This window comes from Balaenoptera physalus, assembly GCF_965194825.1.
Source record: "Balaenoptera physalus genome assembly, chromosome: X".
Lineage (NCBI taxonomy): Eukaryota > Metazoa > Chordata > Mammalia > Artiodactyla > Balaenopteridae > Balaenoptera > Balaenoptera physalus.
Genome location: NC_138903.1, coordinates 121,552,362 through 121,576,600, shown reverse-complemented (window position 1 = coordinate 121,576,600; position 24,239 = coordinate 121,552,362). Strand labels below are relative to the sequence as shown.

At 41.0% G+C, this 24,239-nt stretch overlaps 1 protein-coding gene and 1 pseudogene across 11 annotated transcripts in view; one reads left to right on the top strand and one right to left on the bottom strand.

Annotated features, from left to right (window-relative positions):
* Positions 1-24,239, top strand: part of ATP11C (ATPase phospholipid transporting 11C (ATP11C blood group)) — a 172,983-nt gene that overhangs the window by 3,449 nt on the left and 145,295 nt on the right. For 8 of the 10 annotated variants that reach the window (XM_082445249.1, XM_082445248.1, XM_082445243.1 and 5 more), the window contains exon 2: positions 6,168-6,277. The exons of the other annotated variants lie outside the window; for them this stretch is intronic. In XM_082445249.1, coding sequence (XP_082301375.1) covers positions 6,168-6,277 — 110 coding nt within the window. The remainder of the gene's footprint in view (positions 1-6,167; positions 6,278-24,239) is intronic. 10 annotated transcript variants of the gene reach the window in all.
* LOC309651989 (26S proteasome non-ATPase regulatory subunit 4 pseudogene) lies at positions 6,285-23,357 on the bottom strand (annotated as a pseudogene). The gene has a single exon. The product of its transcript is annotated as a 26S proteasome non-ATPase regulatory subunit 4 pseudogene (transcript).

The window sequence follows — 24,239 nt, the reverse complement described above, 5'->3', positions numbered from 1 at the left end:
TTACCCTTCATAACATTCCTAGTGATTACAATAGCATTTTCACATGGGTTTAAAGGTTTAATGAGAGTCTAAACAATGAGAATTCCCCCCATTTGACTTAGTAAATTATTTCATGCTAATGATTCAAAATAAGACATTCCTTGATAAAGTAGATCAGGGGGCTTGGCCAAGTGGATGCGGTCTAATTAGCTTGTCAGAGAGTGATATTAAACGGGTATGAATTTCTAGATCATTGACATACAAAAGCTTAAGTTTTGAGTTGAAATACTGGAAAAAAAAATTATATCTCAGATTCTAGAAGCTCTTAAACTGCTTTGGTTCCATAAATCATGCAGCATATAGTAATGATATCACATAGAAAATTTTATATCTGTCAAAGAGGCCCAGGACTGGAAAGAAATTAGACTGCATAAGGTATAATGAAAATTCAAAATAAGACCAAAAATATTCAAAATAGGTAGCCGATTTATTACTTTGAGTCTGATCTCGGGTGGCCTCGGCCTACAGCGGCTTGAAGCAGGATTTCGGTTCCCCTGCCAGAGATTGAAGTCAGGTCACAGCAGTGAGAGCGCTGAATCCTAGCCACTAGACCACCAGGGCCAGTGGCCAGTGACAAGGACCTGGCCCGTCGGCTTTGTAGAAATGAATTCCCAAAAAGAGACGGAAAGTAGTGAAACAGGTGTTTATTAGGAGGAAAAAGGGCTCAGAGAGAGTCGTGCCCTCGTGGTAGTTCGAATCACTTATATGGGGCGTTTCTTCCAGGTTTCCTTTGGCCAATCATCTTGCTTTGCCTGATTCTTTTTTTTTTTTTAATGAATTTTATTTATTTATTTATTTATTTATTTAGCCACACCGCACGGCATGTGGGATCTTAGTTCCCCAACCAGGGATCAAACCTGTGCCCCCTGCAGTGGAAGCGTGAGTCCAAACCACTTGACCGCCAGGGAAGTCCCATGACTTTGCCTGGTTCTGAGTCCGTCCGTATTTGGTTTATCTCAGGGTCCTCCCATGTGTGTGCGTGCATCTCTTAGCCAAGATGGATTCCAGCACAGAGGCCTATGGGTAGGTTGACATAACCTACTATGGGGTGGCGCCCCCTCCCTTTTGACCTCCGAGGAGCCTTCCTGTGTAGTCAGGAAGGTCTTCTTGACCCCGAGAATGAGGAATATGTGGTCTCTTTATCTTTTCTCTGGGCAGGGCTCAGCTCCTCTCTGTTCCCGCCATTATCTTTGTCTGGGAGTATCTGCACACAGGGGACAAACTTCAGTTGCTCAGCCTGGGCCCCATCTATCTCCTGCCTCAAGTCCAAGGCAAGGCCAGTCTAGTGAAGCAATATATGAAGGCAATTAATAAAATTCAGGTAATTTTTTTTTTTTAGGAACAAGGTTTTTTGTTTTCTCCTTGAATTATCATTATCAGGGTAATTAGACTTTTTCTCTCTGTTTCACTTTACTGAAATCCTTGGCCTGACATTGCTGAGCATGGAAAATATTGATGAGTTTATTTTATTGTGTTTAGAAATTTATCTAAATGTATGTATTGCAGTATTTTTGCATTTACACAAACATTACAAATGGCCTTTGTGCATCTTGGCTCCTACCAGGTAGTTCATACATGGCTGGGTTTAACAGGTGAATTTGTCCCTACTAAAAGCAACCTTTTATTATCATATTATATTGTAATTTCTTTTTAACTTATGTGGTACCTTACATTAGTCTTTCTCCACTGGGAGAGAATCAACCCCTAATGTCCTAGGGAATCCATTGTTTGTAATACTCATGTCCTCTGCGTGCATCTTGAGATGAGGAATTATGGTTGAGAAAGACTGCCCTAGACTGTGAAAGCTGCTGGGGGCAAGGACAGTTGGCACAGTGCCTGGTGCATAGTAGGTGTTTGATAAATATTTGAATGAACAATTTTTATATGTTTCACATAAATAATAGCTTCTAGTTATAGACAGTGATATTTATAGTAAATTCTTCCTTATGAAGAATGATTAAAGAATGAGGAGTTCTAGTTAATTGGGTGTGATATTGTGATTTATAATAACACATATATGTATATTTGGTCTTTGTTTCTGGCCCAGAGCTCCTAAAACCCTCTGAATTTCCAACACTGAGAGCAATAAAGGTGTCTTTTATTATGTTAATTAGGTGAATTGGAAAAGCACCTCAAGTTGGGGGCTGGTTACCAGAGGAACCAACTCTTTGATTAGACGGTTGGAACTTTCAGTCCCACTCCCCTGATTTCTGGGGAAGGGAGAGGGCCTGGCGATTGAGTTCAATCACCAGTGGCCAGTGGGTTAGTCAATCATGCCTATGTAATGAAGCCTCCATAAAACCCCAAAAAGACAGGGTTTGGAGAGCTTCCAGGTTGGTGAACTCGTGGAGATTTGGGGGACAGTGGCGCGCCTGGAGAGGGCATGGTAGCTCTGCGCCCTTTTCCCATTCCTTGCCCTATGCATCTTCTCTGTTTGGCAGTTCCTTTTATAATAAACCATTAATCTAGTAAGTAAAATGTTTCTCTGAGTTTTGTGAGCCTCTCTAGCAAAATAATCAAACCAAAGGAGGAGGTTGTGGGAACCTGATCTACAGCCAGTCGGTCTGAAGTACAGGTAACAACCTGGACTTGAGGCTGGTGTCTGAAACCCCAGGCGGGGGTTGTTGGAACCCCCAGTTTGTAGTCAGTTGGTCAGAAACACAGGGGATCACCTGGACTTGCTACTGGTGTCTGAAGTGGCGGGGAGGGGATGGTTGAGGGGGGAGTCTTGTAGGATTGAGTGCTTAACCTGGGGTATCTGATGCTGCCTCTGGGTAGATAGTGTCAGAATTGAGGTGAATTATGGGACACCCAGCTGGTGTCTGAGAATTGCTTGTTGGTGTGGGGACCACCCCCACGTAGGAACCGTGATCAGAACCTAAACATTGGGGTCTGCTATATACTGATTACCAGTTTTTAAAGTATTAGAATAAGTCTATCTAACGACAAAACTATACTGACCATAGTATAATCTCTTAGATGATTACACCACCTTATGATCTTGAAGAGCATTATTTCATTCAATAAATATTCACTGAGCATCTGTTATGTACTGGGCACTGTGGTAGGCCCTGGGACACATTGGTGAGCCGAACTCCCTGTCTTCATGAGATTGTCATTACATACACGGCTCAGAGGACATGGTGACTGCTCCATGCAACTTGATTTTTTGTGAATTAGTTACTGTTGTATACTCATTTGTCATTTGCCTTTCTACCAGAAATAAAGTGAACAATCTCAGATGTTTTCTGGTTGTTTGGATTTCAGATGAAAAGGAATTTGTTGCATTTGACAACTTCAATATGACCTATACATGGCAAACTGCTTTTTTGCAAATAGATGTTAGTCTGATCCTGTATAAAGTGGGAAACCTATTTAGAAATGAATCACTATTACTTGAAATAAATATTAAATAACCTGAACACAAGTTTTTTCTTTTTTTTTCCTGATCTGGCTTTTACTGATGAAGCAACATAAAACTCTGAATGTCTTCTAAATACCTTCTATAAGGGTTTACCATTTGCTCCTTCTGTTTATGATTATTGTTCGTAATTCAAACCTTTAGTGGGTAATATTGAGTGCGTACAAATCAGGTAGTTTCCAGCGCTCTTAATGAGGTTTTAGCAGAGGTGAGATTTGAGCAGGTAAAGCTGGCCATTTTCATATTGATGGAACTGTCCAAATGAGCAGCTGGGCAGTGGGTTCTGGGAGGTAAAGGATGGCCAGTGGCCCCTGGGAGAACCATAACTAACATCCCTGTGTCTGGATGATGTGCAGAGAACTAGCCCATGAGTGAATTCAAATACTGGTTTGTTGAGTGATGGAAAAAAATCATTAAGGCTGACTGCTTGTCTAACCTGGTTGATCAGTTCTCCCAAAGAGGTGAAAGCATGGGACACAAAATAAAAACACTTTTTTTTTCCTCTCAAGGTGGTGGGGTTTCCTGTACATCTAGTGCTCTGTATGGAATAATCTTTTGCATCTGGAATTCTTGAGATTGGGAGGAATTTTCTGGTTGGGCGGAGTGAGGTTCGAGGCTTCCACAAGTGAAGTAGGTGCTGTTTTCAAGTTTATTTCCGTTCACTTAACACTTAACCTTCCTGGCCTGGGATAAAGGTAGATCAGCGGTGATTGTTAAACAAACATTAGCACAGCTGCAGCATATGTTAACACTACCGCAGTTTAATGATGAATGAGTAATCAGCACTGCAGATATGGGCGCAGGGTGCCCTGTGCCAGCACACTGGCAGACAACCCCTCGATTACTGCGGTGTATGGAGGGATTGCTGGTTCGGCTGACTTCTTGATTATCTGAGGCTTATAGATAATGTTGGACCGTGGATATCCAGATTTGGGAGGTTAATATGTATTTGTGAAATACAGATTGTCATCAGTTTTTTGCCCCATATTTATTTAATAGAATATGGGAGGATTGGTGAAGACTACCCTGTTCAAGCAGATACCGTGTATTTTTTTAGACTCCTCCATTATATGGTGTCTTAAAGCATTATGGTGGCTGTATTTTCCTGGTCTCTTTATCACGTCGGTATTGAAAAAATCAGCAGGTTGTTTTTTTTTTGGGGGGGGCTGCGTCGGGTGTTAGTTGCGATATGCGGTGGGGCGGGGGAGCTTTGTTGCGGCATGCGGTATCTTTTGTTGCACCGCAGCCTCTTCCTTGTGGTGCGCGGGCTTCTCTCTAGTTGTGGTGTGCGGGTTTTTTCTCTCTAGTTGTGGCGCATGGGTTCCAGAGGGCGTAGGCTCTGTAGTTTGTGGCACGAGGACTCTCGTTGAGACGCGCAAGCTCAGTAGTTGTGGCTCGTGGGCTTAGTTGCCCCTCGGCATGTGGGATCTTAGTTCCCCGATGACCAGCAATCGAACCTGTGTCCCCTGCATTGGAAGGCAGATTCTTTACCACTGGACCACCAGGAAGGTCCCCCCAGAGCAGTTTTCTTGATAACGATTATGCCTTTAGCACAAACCCAATTCCCCAGATAACAACTGTGTTTGTGTCAAGGGTACCAACCTTGTAAGCAGACCTTTTTAAGAATAGCAGTCACAGACTTACCTGGTGGCACAGTGGTTAAGAATCCACCTGCCAGTGCGGGGGACACGGGTTCAAGCCCTAGTCCGGGAAGATCCCACATGCTGCGGAGCTACTAAGCCCGAGCGCCACAACTACTGAACCTGTGCTCTAGAGCCCGCAAGCCACAGCTACTGAGCCCGTGTGCCACAACTACTGAACACCACACACAGCAACGAAGACCCAACACAGCCATAAATAAATAAATAAATAAATAAATTTATTTATTTTTAAAAAAAGAATAGCAGTCAATCTCAGACCTGCTCTGTTAACTTTTTCCTACATGCTGTTAGGAAATCCTGGTATTTTTCAGTGAATGGAAGTGACTTGCCCTCGGTCATTAAGCTAATCAAGCAGCAGAACTGAGTCTATCTGAGACTCCCAGCAATCACCACCTTTTTTTCATTGCTGCACATACCATGCTTCTGGATTATGGGTCATTCCTTTTCATATTGTTGAATGCATTCACTATTTGTCACTTGCAGCAGAAGAGCAGCCTGCCGGTGGTAAATTGATGCACCCAGCGGGGGAGCCAGGAAGTATTGATGTTTCTGCCAGTTTAGCGTCAACACTTGCTGGTTTCCTCTCTGGAGCATCACAGAGTTCGTGGATTTTCATTTTTTCTGACTTTGGTACTTTCATCACTGCCCCCACTCCTCTTCGTTCCATCCAATTACCCATAGTCCCAACACTCATTTGCATCATTAATTCATCCCATTCTATACATGGCTAGGTGTTAGCTCATAGGCAGCTGATTTTAAAAATCCTTTTGGGTAACATAATTCCAAAGAGCGGGCATAATGAAGAGTATTTAGTTAAGGATGATTATATAGGAAAAGTTGCCAAAAGGAAAACAAAATTCTTGGGCTAATGAATGAATTTTATGGAAATATTTATAAATACTGTTTTACTTCAGGATTGTTCTTTGAGTTCTATGGTCATGGGAAACCCCAGAGATATCTCTCTGGTTATTCTTAAGTTTCAGCCTTCTTTTGAAAACTGTTATCAAAAAGGAAAATTAATAATTCTTTTATGTTTTTGGACAAAGAATAAATCAGGAAATCCTACTGGAAGATGCAGTAATCCTGCAGATCAACAGGGAGCAGAAGCCAGGAGGGAACTGTCACAAGCAAGTTACAGCTGGGTAGAGCAGATTCTGTAAGTTACACCTGTTGTGTAAGCAGTTGGGGATGTTCTTTAAGCTTCACAATTAATGTCGTTTGCAGTAATATGGATTGAGGGATCTATAATATAGTGCACAATTTACTTTGGCTTCTTTTCTGGAAACATCCATATGAATCAAAAGCTTCCTTTGAACACTCCTGCCCTGCTTGGTTGCTATAGAGGTATGTAAGGCACAGCCTTGCTCTCCAGTAGCTTGCAGTCTATTAGAGACAGAAGACCACACACAGGACCAACCTCCTCACAAGGCAGTAGGTCATCAGTGCTATCTTCTTGAAGGCACACACAGTAAGTGCCGCAGGCATTGAGACGAGGGCACCAAATCTCTGGAAGCAGTGGGTGGAGGAGGAGGGATTTGTAGAGGAGGTAACATGTGAACGAGGTGGTAGGGAACCCAAGGAATTGAAGTTCATGGGATTCTAGGGATCGGCAACCTCATTACAGGAGGAGGCATTTACCTGAGCAATCAAGCCGAGTTATTGCTTATGGCACTTAGAGCAGGGGAACCAGTCAATTGAGAGGACTTAGGTTCCAACTCTTAATGTAGCAGAGAGACAGAAACCTTAATCTTCAATGGCTTATGTCTGCTGTGGTGAAATTTAGACTTTTAGACAGGGAGCACTGAAAGCAGACATAAGGTGGCTTTCATTTCCACAGTAATAGCTGTAGGAATCTCCCAGTAGACACTCTTTTCTGAAATCCTAATTCCAGTGGTGGCGGTCCTCAGTCTTCTGATTTCAATACAGGAACTGGGATGGAATAAACATTTGGGGTAATATTTCATGACCCTGTTTCATATAATATCATATGACTGGTTATTTAGTTGTCCTGCTTACATAATAAGTGCACACTTTCAGAAACTTTTACTACATGGGGACAATGCGGTAGTTTATTATCTTGAGTACTGGTGGTCATTGTAAAAAGCCGGGGATCAGGCCTTTGTCCAGGAGCACATTCCTTATAGTTACACTTCTGCTTCACTGTCACTAAACAACATGGCTCTTAATAGACATTCAGACTTGACCTTCATTGTGCCTTACCAGAACATGAATTGTGTCTTATTCCCACATAACCAATTCATCACCACAAGCTGTTGATGCCACTTTGCTTTATCATCATGACTGCCACTCTAGTGCAAGTCATCAGCATCCCTTCTCTTTCATATTTGTTCCTCCTCCAGTCTTCTGTCTTTGAATAAATGGCACCATCCTCTACCCAGTAGCTCAAGCTAGAAACCTAGCAGTCATCCTTAATAGCCCCTTTCCCTTTATCTCCTACATCTAATGTCAGGAAATCCAGTAGGTTCTGTTTCTGAAAGAGCTCTCAAATCCATCCACTTCTCTGCTTTCCCTACCACCATCCAAGTCCAAACTACCACTATCACTTATGTGGACCATTGCAATAGATGATCTCATCTACTCCTGCATGCTCCAATCCGTCCTCCACACAGCATCAGAGGGATCTTTTACAGATTCATATCTGAAAGCCTTCAGTGACTTTCCAGTACTCTCTGGATAAAGACCTGACCAGTGTCAGCTTGCACTCTTCCTCACTTTTTTTTCTTTCACTTTTTAAAATTGAGATAAAATTCACATGACAAAAAATTTGCCGTTTTAAAGTTTACAGGTAAGTGGTTTTTAGTATATTCATTATGTTGTGCAACCATCACCACAGTCTAATTCCAGGATATTTGCATCACCCCAAAAAGAAGCCCTGTACCTATTAGCTGTTAGTCCCAATCCCTCTCCTCAGCCCCTGGCAACCACCAATCTGCAGATCTGTGGGTTTGCCTATTCTGGGCCTTTCATGTAAATCGACTCTATATGCAATATGTGCTCTTTTGTGATTGACTTATTTCATTTAGCATGTTTTCAGGGTTTATCCGTGTCATAGCATGTGTTAGTACTTCATTCCTTTTTATGACTCAGTAGAAGTCTATATGTCTTTATGCCAGTACTGCGCTGTTTTGATTACCATAGTTTTGTAATAAGTTGAAGTCAGAAAGTATGAGGCCTCCAGCTTTGTTCTTTTTCAAGATTGTTTTGGCTATCCAGGATCCCTTGAGATTCTTTGTGGATTTTAGGATGGATTTTTCTGTTACTGCAAAATGTCTTCCTCACTTTTTTACCTTACATCTGCCAAAGGACCTTTGTATATACCATTTCCCTTGTCTGGTAAACTTCTCTGTTTTAGTCAGTTGCCTGAACTCTTACTCATCTCTCAGGGCTCGGCTTAATTATCACTTCCCCAAGGAAGCTGTCCCGTGTCCTTCCCTCAGACAATGGCAGGTTCCCAGGTTCTCATAGCACTATGAACCTTTCTTTTATATTCTTTATCACAGTTGACTTTACATTAGCATATTATATTTTTTTGCTACTTACATAGTATCAAGCTTTCCCCTATGTAGTAAATTCCATGAAGGTAAGAACCATTTTTGCTTATTGCTTATCGCTAATGCTTCAGTGCCTGACATGTAGTATATGCTCAATAAATATTTGCTGACTGAATGAAATTTGATTCCTATCTGTATTTTTAATCTTATTTCCCATTTATAATCATAGAGTTTGAGAGCTTGACTGAGAGATCAAATTGTCCAGTCTTTAGACATCACTGTTGTGTTCAGTTAAAAAAAAAATCTCTACTCATATTTTAGAAATGAAGTCATTTCCTCTAGCATGCTGTGTTTTGAATATATACAATATAATATCTCTTTTTCATTATATTTTTAAGTATTTAATGGTCTCTGATATACTTAATGAATAACTTTATATTTATGAGCATCACTGTTGTACACACATTTACAACATTGACTTTCTTGAAGTTTGCTGTTATACTTTAAAAGTACTCACTTCGGGAATTCCCTGGTGGTCCAATGGTTAAGACTCGACGCTTTCACTGCCAGGGCCCAGGTTCAATCCCTGGTCAGGGAACTAAGATCCCACAAGCCCTGCGCTGCGGCCAAAATAATAATAATAAATACAATAAAAATACTTCACTATAAATAAGAAATGACGTATTTACTGATTAAAGTGTTTGTTTCATTTTGTAAGTCTTCTTGATAACTTTTTAGTCTAGCTATTTTACAAATACTTGTTTTTTAAATTTAAAAAATGGTTATATAGAGGTGTAAGTACTTCTAATGTTACTGTTTTTGTGAGTTTATTGCAGTTTTGCTGGGTACCAGATAGTCAGAAATGATAGTGGTAAGGGTCGCATTTAAGCCCTTAATACATGAGGATGGAAATAATCTTTTTATTTTATATGGATCAAAATTCAAAATGAGTTTTCTTTTTTATCTTTTTATTTTTTCATTTTACCTTCAGTGTAAGCATTTGTGTTCTGTTAGGCTGTGTACAAAAATAACTATTCCATTCAGGGCCTTGAATTACTGATCTATGACTCCATTGATATTCTGCAGGTTTATGGAATTGTTTTAGTTGTAAATTGTCTTTGCCTTCTTACCATTATGATAACAGCTAAAACCAGAGTAGTAAATTCCTGACACTGTTTTAAGTGCTTTATAAGCATTAGTTCATTATACACATTTGCTTATTTTATTAGTCAGGGTTCTCCAAAGAAACAACCAACAGGGTCTTTGTGTATGTGTAAATACCTATATATTTGTTATTTTAATATTATTTACATGTAGGGACTTCCCTGGTGGTGCAGTGGTTAAGAATCCACCTGCCAATGCAGGGGACATGGGTTCGAGCCCTGGTCCAGGAAGATCCCACATGCCGGGAGCAACTAAGCCCATGCGCCACAACTACTAATGGTTAATATTATTTATTTTTTTTTTAATTTTTAATTAATTAATTTAATTTATTTATTTTTGGCTGTATTTGGTCTTTGTTGCTGCGCGCGGGCTTTCTCTAGTTGCGGCGAGCTTGGGCTACTCTTCGTAGCGGTGCGCAGGCTTCTCATTGCGGTGGCTTCCCTTGTTGTGGAGCAGGGGCTCTAGGCATGCAGGCTTCAGTAGTTGTGGCACACGGGCTCAGTAGTTGTGGCTCGCGGGCTCTAGAGCTGAGGCTCAATAGTTGTGGCGCATGGGCTTAGTTGCTCCACGGCATGTGGGATCTTCCCAGACCAGGGCTTGAACCCGTGTTCTCAACCACTGCACCACCAGGGAAGCCCCGTTAATATTATTTACATGTGTAAATATTTAAATAAATTTCTTCATATATATATATATGTGTACACATATTTACACACACACACACACACATACATACACATATAAGGAAACTTACAAGGAATTGGCTTACAAGGCTTACAAGGAATTGGCTCACATGATTATGGAGGCTGAGAAGTCCCAAGACCTGGAGTCAGCAAGCTGGAGACCAGGAGACCAATGGTGAAGTTCCAGTCTGAGTGGGAAGGCCAGAGAACCTGGAGAGCTGATGGTGTAAGTTCCAGTCCAAAGGCTAGTGTTAGGCTTGATACCCAGGAGGAGCCAGTGCTTCAGTTCAAGTCCCAAGGCCAGTTAAACCAGTGTCCCAGCTTAAAGGCCATTAGGCAGGAGGAGTTGCCTCTTACTCCGAGGAAGGTCGGCCTTTCTTTCTTCCTTCCTTTCTTTCTTTCTTCCTTCCTTCCTTTTTTGGCTGCGTTGGGTCCTCGTTGCTGTGTGTGGGCTTTCTCTAGTTGCGTCAAGCAGAGACTACTCTTTGTTGCAGTGCACAGGCTTCTTATTGCAGTGGCTTCTTTGTTGCGGAGCACGGGTTCTAGGTGCATGGGCTCTAGAGCGCAGGCTCAGTAGTTGTGGCGCACGGGCTTAGTTGCTCCGCGGCATGTGGGATCTTCCCTGACCAGGGATCGAACCTGTGTCCCCTGCATTGGCAGGCGGATTCTTAACCACTGCGCCACCAGGGAAGTCTCGGTCTTTTTGTTTTATTTAGGCTTTCAGCTGGTTGAATGAGGTCCACTCACATTATGGAGGGCAATTTTTTTTACTCTGTTTACCAATTCAGATGTTAATCTCATCCAGGAATACCCTCACAGACAAACCCAGAATGTCTGACCAAATATCTGGGCAGTATGTGGCACAGTCAAGATGCCACATAAAATTAACCATCACACTTATGTCCTAGGATCATGTGAAGATGAATGAACAAATCTAAAGTGTGTATAGACCAGGAATGGGAGACTTTACCATAAGTAACTGTAGTCTGCTAGCCTTACCATCTGTAAAATGAAGGGCTTCGACTGCTACTTGGTCTGTAAGGCTCATTGAAGTCCTAGAACTGGTAAAAGATCTTAGAGACCTTTTAGTTGTCCAGCCTCTTCATTTTACAGCTGAAGAAATGGACAGAAAGAGGGCAAATGGCTTGTCCAAGATTATTCAGCGAATGGGAGTTCAGAAATAGGAATTCCAGGCTCAGCTCTGTAATGTATGTCCTCAGTTTCCTCTTTGAACTGCGAGGGCTCCTGGGTTATCAATATTTAAGTTCTCTCCCAGCTTTATAATGTCGTATAAATGTTTAGGCTTCATAGTCTAGCAGTGGAATTTTTTGACTATTTTCTTTTCTTTTTTTAAATTAATTTTTATTGGAGTATACTTGATTTTTGACTATTTTCTATTGGGTTGTTTATCTCTGTTACTCGTTGGGTCTTCATCTCTCTCTCTCTTTTTTTTTTTTTTGTAAGGAGGGAGGAAGGGAGGGAGGTCTCCATCTCTTGGTTGCTCATTTGACTATACTCTGCCCCAAATTTCATTTCTTCTTTAACAGTAATGAGTGTGAACTAAATTGTCTGTACTTTGGATGGAAATAACGACAGACTTTCATGGGCTTTTAAAAGTGGTTGTACTTTTCGTTTTATACTGACCTGAGTGATTGGGGGATCAAATGTAGACGCATGCCTTTGTTAGTACTATGTTCTAGAAGTGAACTTAACTCTGATTATATTAACCTCTTAGCTAACAGCTCTAATGGAGGGGAGCATTTTTGGTGGTACTGAAATATGATGGGCAGGCTTCCTGGGGAGCAGCACCACTGTCTTTGCCAGTGGCCACCTGACGTTAATTCCCAAAGACACTCTTACTCATCTCTACTCCTGAACACAGTTAGCTGCACAATGGTAGATAGAGAGGCAGCACTTGGATTGGCTGAGTCACAGCTGCTAAGACACAGTAGGGGCAATAAGAAGACAATTCACATGTACATATTTGAGAACCAGTTTGATGAAAAGTATCAGTAGAATATATATCCGTGTTTTGAAATGTGAAGCAGTGTAATTAAAATATTGTTGTGCAAATTTAGACATACTACTTATCAAACATACTAATGAAGGCAGTTTAATCAAAATGAAATCAAACCAAAAGACATACTAATGGATTTATAGAATCCATGTTTGGAATTAATATTTTACATAGTCATGAAATTCATGTTGCATCAACAAATGTCTCTTTTGTTCCTAATATATACCTAGCATTGTGGAAGTTTTTTGAGGTATGGGGCTGGAAACTTCTCTGTTATGGTGCCTCCACTAACCAGCACTGTAGCCTTAGGAAAATCACTTCGTTTTTAAATACATTGTCTTTTACAAGTGTAATATTCAGTGCATATAGAAGGACACGTGTTAAATATATGCATAATAATAAAATGACCACTCACATACCTGCACCCCAACTTCAGAATTAAACCATTACCAATATAATTCTACCTGTGTGCTCCTTTCTTATCTCCTCCCCCTGCCTCCCCCCAACCCTGTAACTATTAACCTTATTTCTGTGAATCATTCTGTTGCTTTCAAAAATACTTTTAACACATATATATGCAAATTTAGATAATATATTATTTAGTTTTCTTGAGCTTATAGAAATAGTATACTGGTTTTTTTTTCTTACTCAATATTAAATTGCTAAGATTCTTCATAAGGTTTTATGTAGCTATAGTTGATTCATTGTCACTGCTGAATAATATTTTACTTTGGGAATATACTAGAATTTACCCATTCTTCTGTCAGTGAACCTATAGGTTATTTGCAGGGTTTTTTTTTTTTTCTGTATGACCAGAAAATGTGTCTTTTAGTGTATATTTATAAAAGAGGTTCCCCCCCAATGCGTGTAGGATACACATATACATATACAAACACACACTCAAGCATATGTATAGGAAAACAAATACACATAATAACTCTTGAAATGTGCAACTTTACAAGAAGAGATTAAATTGTTCTCCAAAGTGGTTTTACCATTATGCACTCCCACTAGCAATGTATGAGTTCCCGTTGCTTCATATACTTGCCCTTGATATTGACTTCTTACATTTTGTTGGTTCTCTGATTACTAATGAGGTTAAACATCTTTGCATACGTTTTTGGGCCATTTATGTTTCCCCTGTGAAATACTTGTTCATGTCTTTTAACTGTTTTCTGTTGGTTTATCTTTCTCATACTGATTTATAATTATGAGTCCTTTTCATATTCAGGAGATTAATCCTTTGTTGGTTATATTTTTTGCAAATAATTTGTGGCTTCGCATATATTTATATATGTCTTTTGATAAAGAAGTTCTTAACTTTAATGTAGTCAAATTTTTTGGTTTCTTTCTTTATGGTTACTGCTTTATGTGTCTTGATTAAGCAATCCTTCCCTATGCCAAAGTTGGAAAAGTAGTCTCCTTATTATTTTTTCTAAAAGTTTTAAAATTTGGCAAATTATTTTTTGAGCCTCATTTTTCAGAACTTTAAAATGCAGTTGAACTGGGTGTTCTGTAACAACCTTTTATTCTTTGACGCTGTGACCTGAAGAAGACAGGATATGTGCGTATATTTTCAGAGATTGCACTGTTCTTTTAGTAATCTCTCCCACTGTGAGGTTTTATATTCTCTCCTACTTTACTTCTCTTTCTCTCATTTCCCCAGCCTCTTCCTTCCTGTTTTCTTCAGAAAATAACCAGTTGAATCCTGCAACATCCTAGTTTCTGTGTTGAAGCAGCACTTTTTAATTGAAACTTATTGAGATAATGCAGTTGTAAGAAATAATAGAGATCCCGTGTACCCTTTACCCAGTTTATGGTAACATCTTGCAAAACTGTAGTATAACGTCACAACCAGGGTACTGATATTGATAACATCCACTGATCTTATTCAGATTTCTCCAGGTATACTTGTACTCATTTGTGTGTGTGTGTGTGTATTTATTTCTATGCAGTTTTATCCCATGTGTATGTTTGTATATCCACCACCACAGATAAGATGCCGAAGGAAACGGCATTTTTTATAAACAGCATTTTTAAAAGTCTGAATTACTGAATACCTCCAGAGTGTTCTGGAGTACCCAGTTTGGCTGGTGCCCACACAGTTCTAGAGGGCCACCTCAGATTACATAATACAGAAGCAAATTGATGAACTGAAACCTTGACCTTAGAGATGAAAGAATCTTTGATCTTTGGGTTTGAGGTCCTGGGAGGCCAGTTGGCATGCCCCCAAAACATAATCATCATTTATTTTGAATTGTATATGCCCATATGAACCTGCATTTGAGACATCCTTGTAAAAGTTGCCCTTGGTCCATCATACCAATAGGAGTCATTCAAATTCCACCAGGTCGTCTAGGAAAACAATTAAAAGCATACCGAAATATGCATTGGTTTATATCCCCATAAGTAGAAGCTTACATTATTGTCAGGTTGGTAGTCAAGGACATTTGAAGACTACATTTATGGGAGAGCTACGTATGCTTTAACTCATGTCTACTTCAAAATATTTAAAAATAAACACTCAGCACCTTTTGACCTCTTATGACCGGCCAGGCACTATGCTAAGCAAAGAGGATAGTGTAGTAAGTAAAAACAGAAGTGGTTCGTGTCCTTATGGAACTTATAATCTAATTTACAGTTTAAAAATAAGGCAACAGGGACTTCCCTGGTGGCGCAGTGGTTAAGAATCCGCCTGCCAATGCAGGGGACGTGGGTTCGATCCCTGGTCTGGGAAGATCCCACATGCTGTGGAGCAGCTAAGCCCGTGTGCCACAACTACTGAGCCTGCGCTCTAGAGCCCACGAGCCACAGCTAGTGAAGCCCACGCGCCTTAGAGCCCATGCTCTGCATCAAGAGAAGCCTCCGCTCGCTGCAACTAGAGAAAGCCCATGCACAGCAACGAAGACCCAAAGCAGCCCAAAAAATAAATAAATAAATAAATAAAAATTTAAAAAGAAAATAAGGCAACAAATATTATAATTACTCACTTTCATAAGTTTTGAATAAAATGAATTAGAAACAGAGATAACAGAAATAAGGTCTGTTTTTGATAGGGTAGCCAGCAAGCTCTGTCAGAGGAGGATGGCATATAAGCAGATAACTGCAGGAAGGAGGGGCTACTTCTGCAGAGGGGTTTGGGAGTAGATACTGGAACCAGCTTGTTCAAAGGCCCTGAGTTGGGCAAGAGCCAGGCACGTTGGGAAACTGAAAAGGAGGCTAGTGGGGCTGAAGGGCACACTCAGTGGAGGAGGGGGAAGATGGCAATGAATGGAGTATAGGAACTTCTGGGGCGCTGTCTTAGGAGCAATTTGGATCTTGTAATCCGAACTTCTTGAAGCCGTGAAGGTGGTTTGAAGATGTGGAAGTGATAATAATGAAGTTGTCTATTTAATCAATTCACAAATATTAAGTACCGTACCCTGTGTCAGGCACTTCTACTTGCTAGGGATGCACTGGTGAGCAAAACAGATTAATATCTCTGCCCCCATGGACCTTACATTTTAATGGGGGAGGGTATTGTTAGGGTAAAGGATAAGCTGAGAGCTCCAAAATACAATGGCCAGCGAAAGGTAGATCTTTGTCTTTCTGGCCTGTAATAGCCCAGGGCAAGGAGGCAGCTTCTATTCCATGAGATCATCTAGGGTCCCAGGCTAGTGGGGCAGTTCTGCCTTCCTCAGCATTTGGTTTTCAGGTTCCAGCCAGCTAGAGGGAAAGAGGGGTCCAGGGCAAGCTTCTTTAGGAAAATGACCAGAAAGTTTCACACATCACTATTACACATATACCTTTGGCGAAATCTTAGTCACGTGGTCCTCCCTAGCCATAAGGGGGATAGAAAAATGCAGTTTCTAGCTGGAAAGCCAGGTGCTCAGGAAGAAAGAAAGAACAGATTTGGGGGGACAACCAGTAGACAGGGAGACAGACAATAAACAAGGTAAATAATTGTAATATCTTGTATGCTAGTGATGAGTGGTAAAGGGAAAAGAAAGCAGGGAAGGAAGTTAGGAAGTATCAGGTGGTAGCGGTTGCAATTTTTCAATAGAGCAACAAAGGAAGGCTTCATTGGCAAGGTGCCATTTCAATAAAGCTCTGAATGAAGTCTGTGAGCAAGAAATACCATTCTGAGTTGTTCTGAGGTTACCATAACCCAGGGTAGGCTTTTACATGCCTGAATCTTAGACCTTATCTGAAAGTATTCAGGTTAGTGGAAAAGGCACCATTATACTACAGTTTAATTTAGAGCAAGCAGTACAAGAAAGCCTTAAACAATGAATTGGTGAATTACCGTGCTAGGACCTGGACTGAGGCATCTGTCTGAGAGATTTTTTCTTGGCTCTTTGATAGACAGTAAACTTAGCTCCCGAAGAAAGGAGGGACTAAGATCCCTCTGCAACACTCAGTTCAGAGTGTGTTGCACATACTGGTTTTATAGGGTTTGGGGGGTGGCAGGGTGATTTTTTTTTCTAAGTGTAGGAATTATTGATGATTTGAGTCTGCTGTAGAACTCTGGTTAATTTCAGTCAGCCATTGTCAGTGCAGTTTTAAGGATGTGGTGACATAAAAAGAATGGAAGTATTTTCATGTTCACGCTTGGTCATCCAAAATCTTGCTTAGTTGCCCTTCCAGTTAGAGAAAGCAGTAGTTTCCAACACTTCATTATTTTCTTTAATTATATTCGAGTGCTGCTTTAAGTTATATGTCAATGTAAAATACATAATAAGCACCTTTTCCTACTTCTGCATCACTTTTTTTTTTTTAAATAACAACCCGTTTGGTTAATGAGACAAAAGAAAAGGATTTTCTGCCTGTTTTTACTCTAATGCCCTTCCCACCTACAACACCCCTAGATGTGGGTAGATAGATTGTCTTGGGTTTATTTCTATGTTAGTAATCATTATCTTTCATTAGAGAACTTACAGTTTAGGAAAGGAGATAAGATACACAGATACATAATGAAAATACAAGGCAGGAAGTGATAAATGCCATGAGAAAGGTAAAAATAAAATGCTCTTGTAGTTCACAGACTACAGAATGAGTAACCCTGTCAGTCTTTGCTTCCACAATCATGAAAGGAGACAGTAAGGTTAACTTTGAGCTTAATATATAATGCTCTCAAAAGGAATTTTCTCTTCTTGGAAAAGAGAAGCATTTGATCTGTTATCCTACTATTTTAAGTATTTTTGTGAGTCCAGTCCTTTTCTAGGCACAGATAAAATACATTTTTTGCCTGTCATGCTACACCACAGAGAAAAACTCAAGTCAGACTGGAAAAGCACTGCTAATCACTTCATAGCATTTTATAGTCTTGGAAGTTACCCTTGAATCTTTTCTCCTCTCCCTCCAGCTTACCCAGTCCCTCACCAAATTACAAAGATTATGCCTCCTGAATATTTTTGGGATCCAGTCTTGCCAAGCTTAATCCATCTCTGCGAAGCAGCTAGACCGATTTTTTAAAAACATAGCATTAGTTTGTCAGTTTCATGCTAAGAATCCCTAGTGGTTCCCTTCACAGAGTAAGATTTCAACTCCTTATTGTGCACACCAGGCTCTGCCTGCCTGTGCAATAACATCTCTGACCTTTGCCCCTCACCTTGTACACTGCAGTCACATTGGCCTTCCCTCAGGGCTTGCCCTCCTCCCGCACACTGCTCCCACTGTGTGGAATCCTTCCCCAAGGGCCCCGTTTCTATTCCTTCAGTACTAAACTCAAGCATCCTTAAGGAAACCTTCCGACCCCCCGCTGCGGTCAGACCACCCAATCTCAATGGGGTCTCATAGCACCTTGTACTTCTCTTACTTAGGTCTTTCTGCAACTGTAATTAATAATGAATCTTGGAGCTAGTTATTAGCTGCCTTCCCCCTAGAACAAAATTTAAAAGGGCACGTGTGCTTTTACTTAGTGCTCTGTGCCCAGGGCCAGTGTCTGGTATAGTGCCGAGTACTGGAATAAATTCTTAAGAAATATTTGTTGCTAAAGAAAAAGGGCAGAAAATTCCCAAATTATTTAAATTTGGTTTTAGATTTTATTGAGGTGCTTACATTTGATCATAGGTTTTTTAAAGTTGTTGGAATGTTTATAAAAGACAAGTATCAGCATCACCTGGGAGCTGTTAGAAATGCAATGCCCAGGCTTCTGATTCAGACCTACTGTATCAGAAACTGCGGGTGGGGCCTGACAATCTGGTGTAACACACCCTCCAGGTGATGCTGATACAGAATAATGTTTGAGAACCAGGGTTCTATAAAAATACTGACTGAAAAAAAAACCAAAAAAACAAACAAACAAACAAAAAATACTGACTGAAGGTTGACTCTAAGTAAAATATGAAGTGCAACTTAAACCTACTTTTGAAATTAGGTACATTGTTTCTAATCAACAGTGGGTGGTAATAAACTACTTTTCAGCTGCCACCCTCCCCCACCCCCATTTTATCAATTGTCTTCAGATATCAACTGAAATGTAAACAAGGTCTGCTTGATCAATCAACCCAAACCTGGACTTTAGAAATTCCATAATATTTTTCAACCTTCCCCCCTCTGAATCTAACTTTTATCTAGTGCCATCTGATTCCAGGAAATGCTTGTAAAACTGATAATGCCCATGATTCTAGTGTTGGAGTGCTTTGCTTTTAATTTTTTTTTGGCCGCACTGCGTGGCATGTGGGATTTTAGTTCCCCGACCAGGGATCAAACCCATGCCCCCTGCAGTGGAAGTGAGGAGCCTTAACCACTGGACTGCCAGGGAAGTCCCATTAATTTTTTAATGTTTATTATACAGGGTCAAAATGATTTTTGCTAAAGCTTAGGTTGTCATAGTTTCTAGATTTATATCTAATGCATTTTGAAGTATTAGCAAGGTTTAGATGTGCATATTCTTGGCTGTGTTTAGATTTCAGGGCTGTGCTACATCATCAAACTTTTGCTGATGGATTGACTGCATTGTTAAAGGTCACTCATCCCCGATTCTGCCATTGACTTTAAATTTGCACCATGTTTGACTCAAGGACACTGTTGACAAACCATTCCCACCTGGTGACTATTAAGTGATCCATAGGAAGTTAATTGCAGGCTTCTTTCTCATATAACAGATGCCCAAGGCTCATTGATTCTCTTTGTAATATTTGGTTAGAAGCACAGGATTTGAATGGAGAAGGGAGATAACCAACAAAAGATTTTTTTCAATGTTTTTAAAAACTTTAAATTTTAGAATAGTTTTAGATTTACAGAAAAGTTGCGTACATGGTACAGAGTTTTCACACCCCACGTGCAGTTTCCTATATTATTAACATCTCATGCTAGTAATGTACATTTGTCACAATTGATGAACCAATATTGATACATTATTATTAACTAAAATCCATACTTAATTATTCAGATTTCCTCAGTTTTCCATTAATGTCATTTTCCTGTTATAGGATCCTAGCCAGGATACCACATCACATTTAGTTATATCTCATTAGATTCCTCTTGGCTGTGACAGTTTCTCAGACTTTCTTTGGTTTAGATGACATTGACAGTTTTGAGGAATACTAGTCGCATATTTTGTAGAATGTCCCTCAATTGGGATTTGTCCGTTTTTCTTATGATTAGACTGACGCTTATTGAGTTTTGAGAGGAAGACTGGTGAGGTGAAATGCCATTTTCATTACACCATATCAAGAGTACATTTAAAAAAAATTTTTTTATTGAAGTATAGTCGATTTACAATGTTGTGTTAGTTTCAGGTGTAAAGAGTACAAATTATTAACATGATTTATCATGGTTGGCATTGACCTTGATCACCTGTCTAAAGTAGTGTTTACCTGATTCCTCCACTTTAAAGCTGCTGTTTTTCCTCTTTTCCATACTGTACTCTTTGGAAACAAGTCACTAAGTGTAGCCCAAGAGTTGTGGGTTTTTTGTTTTTTTGCTACCATGTGGCATCCGGGATTTTAGTTCCCTGACCAGGGATCGAACCCATGCCCCCTGCATTGGGAGCGCAGAGTCTTAACCACTGGACTGCCAGGGAGGTCCCAAGAGTTTGTTTTTTAAATATGAGATTCCAGATAACATCTTTCTCGCTGAGTGGGGCCTTCTCCATTATTTTTTGGTGTCTCCTTTTAAGTTTTACTTTAATCAGGAGACAGGTATATGCAGTTGACATGTTTCAAATGCTTATTTATTTATTTATTTATTTATTTATTTAAGAAAAAAAGTTGCCAAGCTTTATTTCGGTTGCAGTGGTTACAGGCAGCACATCTAACCCTATATCCCACCCCGCCCTACTCGGCCCCCTGAACAGGCTCAGCCCCCTTTTCCCTCCGGTCTCACTTCTTGTCCTCCTCCTTCTTGTCCTTCTTGCCATCCTTGGTGGCCTGGGAGGCCAGGGAGCCCATGGCATTTCAAATGGCCTCATTGTTGGGATCCACACCTGGAAGGTTCTCCCGGACACTCTGAAGGAACTCGGGGTCCTGCATCACGTCACAATCATCCTCCTCCTTGGCGGGCTCAGATGTGTCCATGGCTGAACTGGCATCAATGTCAGCTGATTCTGCCTGGCCAGATTCTGCGCCCTGGAGGGACATCTGCATGGCATAAGCATTCTGTTCTTCCTCAGTCATACTGCTTAGGTCAGGGAGCCCAGTGCGGCCAAACTCCTGCTGGCTGATGGTCATCTTCAGCAGGGCATCGTCCGAGTCTTCAGTCCCAGTCGTAGCAATTCCCACCTCAGCGGCAGAGGCAGCAGCTGCCCACCACGCCTCCTCCTCCTGCGGCTGCCGCTGCTCTTCCACAGAGACTCGCAGGGCCAGGGCCAGCTCAGGATCAGCACTGTTTCCACGCCAAATTCAAAGTCACTGGCACCAAGACCCAGCATGGCGCCGTCTTCCCCAGCCAGAATCGGAGAACTGATGAGGGCATCAGCCAAGCTGGGCCCAGGAGGCACTGTCACCAGATGAGAACCGGTTCCATCTTTGCCATTCAGTGTGTTTACAAAGGCGGTCAGCTTTGCTGTGTTCACCTCCTCTTCCCCAAAATTGATAATGTCAGCATTTACTTTCTCCTTCTTGAGGCGTTTAGCCAGTTTCACCAGATTCTTCTCACTGTCCTCCACGGGGCTTCCCACAAAGGCAGTGATTCGCATCTTGTGATTCTTGCCCTGTGGGTGCTTCAGGGCCAGATGGGCCACGCAGATGCCAGTGCAGAAGGTGATCTTGCCCTTGGGTTGGACAGTGTGGAGCTTAGAGGGGATGCGGCCGGTGTCAGGGGTGAGTGTGGTCCGCACTTCACAGTCACTGGCCAGGGTGATGAGGCCCGCGTTGTTCTCAGGGTTGCTGAGGGTCTCGGAGTGACAGACTACGTTGACGGTGTCTTGTTGGGCCTGTAGCCGGGTGGGTAAGAAGTCCCCATTCCGCATATACTCACTGTTGTCCACGCAAACCATAGTGCTTTCCAACACCATCTTGCCGCCTTCCTCCCTCCCCGACCTCAAATGCTTATTTAAATTGTGAAGTATATTTCAGCTGATGAAGGGATTTGAAATTAAAGTGAATATTTGTTCTGGGGAAGTTAGGGGAACCTAACGTGGTTTTGCAAATGCTCCTGTGTCTAACTGTTGCCCACATATACTCTCATTCCTTAGCCTCCAAGCCTGTTTGCCTGTAGCTGCTCCTAGAATTTAATTGCCTGCTAGCTAAAACCTCTATGAAAACATTTGGGTAGATAGAGTGGCCCAGGATTTTCTTTTGCTTGGCAAGAACTCACTTGCTAAAATGGTTTTTAATATGTCGGTGCCTCTCTACTGTGCTTCTTTTGCCAGAATAGATGCAGCCCAAAAGATTTGCTTGTCTTCCTAACTCCTTTTTTAATATCTCATAGCAGTGACTGAGCTATTGATCTGAAGGGATAATAACAACCCTGCATGTGCTTTTTGCAAGTTCTGATATTTTAAGAACTGAGAGCTTTGAAAAAGAACATCGCTTTACTTCACAAACTCAAGGCTTCTTCAAACCAAATAATATACAGCATATGTCATAAAGAAGGTTCATTCCTAGAAATCACCAGATTTAAAGGGAGCAAAGGATGAGGGAGAAGGAATTAAAACAAGTGACAGTACTTGCTCAGAGACTGATGACCAGGGTCAGCTCCACGGGAACATTGTCTCCAGCAGCCCCACTTACTCTTCCTCACCGCATCCCTAATTCATGTTCTTGGCTCCTAAAATACACTTAAAGCACTTCTCAGAAAGATTGAAAGGCACACAGAAAGTAAACAATAAACTTTTTGGTGAAGTTAACCTTTAGTATATTATTAGTAGTTTTGGATTCTAGGTTGACTCCTCAGTAGGGAAAATAGCAAGCAACATGCCTCATTATAATTAGATATATAAATAACTTAAGATAATATATCTATCATAAGGCAAATAGAAAAAATTGGGGGATTTTTTTAGCTGCGCACATTTATTTATTTATTTATTTATGGCTATGTTGGGTCTTTGTTGCTGCGCACGGGCTTTTCTCTAGTTGCAGCGAGCGGGGGCTGCTCATCGTTGAGGTGTGTGGGCTTCTCATTGCGGTGGCTTCTCTTGTTGCGGAGCACGGGCTCTAGGCGCACTGGCTTCAGTAGTTGTGGCACGTGGGCTCAGTAGTTGTGGCTAGTGGGCTCTAGAGCGCAGGCTCAGTAGTTGTGGCGCACGGGCTTAGTTGCTCCACAGCATGTGGGATCTTCCCGGACCAGGGCTCGGACCCGTGTCCCCTGCATTGGCAGGCGGATCCTTAACCACTGTGCCACCAGGGAAGTCCCTTAGCTGCGTACATTTATTAATCCAAGTTCTGGCTACTAAGGTCTAAGAGGACTCCCTCAATTTGAGAGATATGCCCCCCCAAAAAAAACAGTTAGTTTTACTGTCTAATATTTCTTATATATTTGTATCTGTTCAGCACCTGGAAGAATTCAGTACTTATTTTTAGAATTCGTCTTAAACTTTTTTCGTAAACTTTTCATTTTAGGATAATTTCAGATTTATAGGAACTTTGCAAAGATGGTACAGAGAGTTCACATATGCCCTACACAGTTTCCCTTATTATTATCTTATATTAGTAATGGTACATTTGTCACAATTAATGAACCAATATTGTTATGTTATTACTAACTAAAGTCCATACTTCATTCACATTTCTTCAGTTTGTCCCTAATGTCCTTTTTTCTGTTCCAGGATCCCATCGAGAATACCGTACCATAATTAGTCATCCTGTCTCCTTAGGCTCCTCTTGGCTGTGACAGTTTCTCAAACTTTCCTTGGTTTTGATGACGTTGACAGTTTTGAGGAGTACCGGTTAGGGATTTTGTAGCAAATCCCTCAGTTAGGATTTGTTTGATGTTTTTCTCAAGATAAGATGTGGATTATGGCTTTTTAGGAGGAAGACTGGAGAAGTGAAGGGCTGTCCTCATCACATCTTATCCACCATGCATAATATCAACATGACTTTCTACTGATGATGTTAACTTGATCACTTGGCTGGGGTAGCATTTGTCAGGTTTCTTCACTGTGAAGTTAGTCTTTTTTAAAACAGATTTTTACTGATTTTTCTACCTGTATGATTCTGGAGAGGAATATGGTTCATTTCATTTATTTATTCAACAGATGTTACTTTGAGTTAAAGAAAACATGGTTTTAGGTAAATTTTAGGGTTTTATTCCCCCCAAGGCCCACTCTTATTAATTGGAGAAATAAACCATATTTAAGGAATAGCCAATACTTTGTAG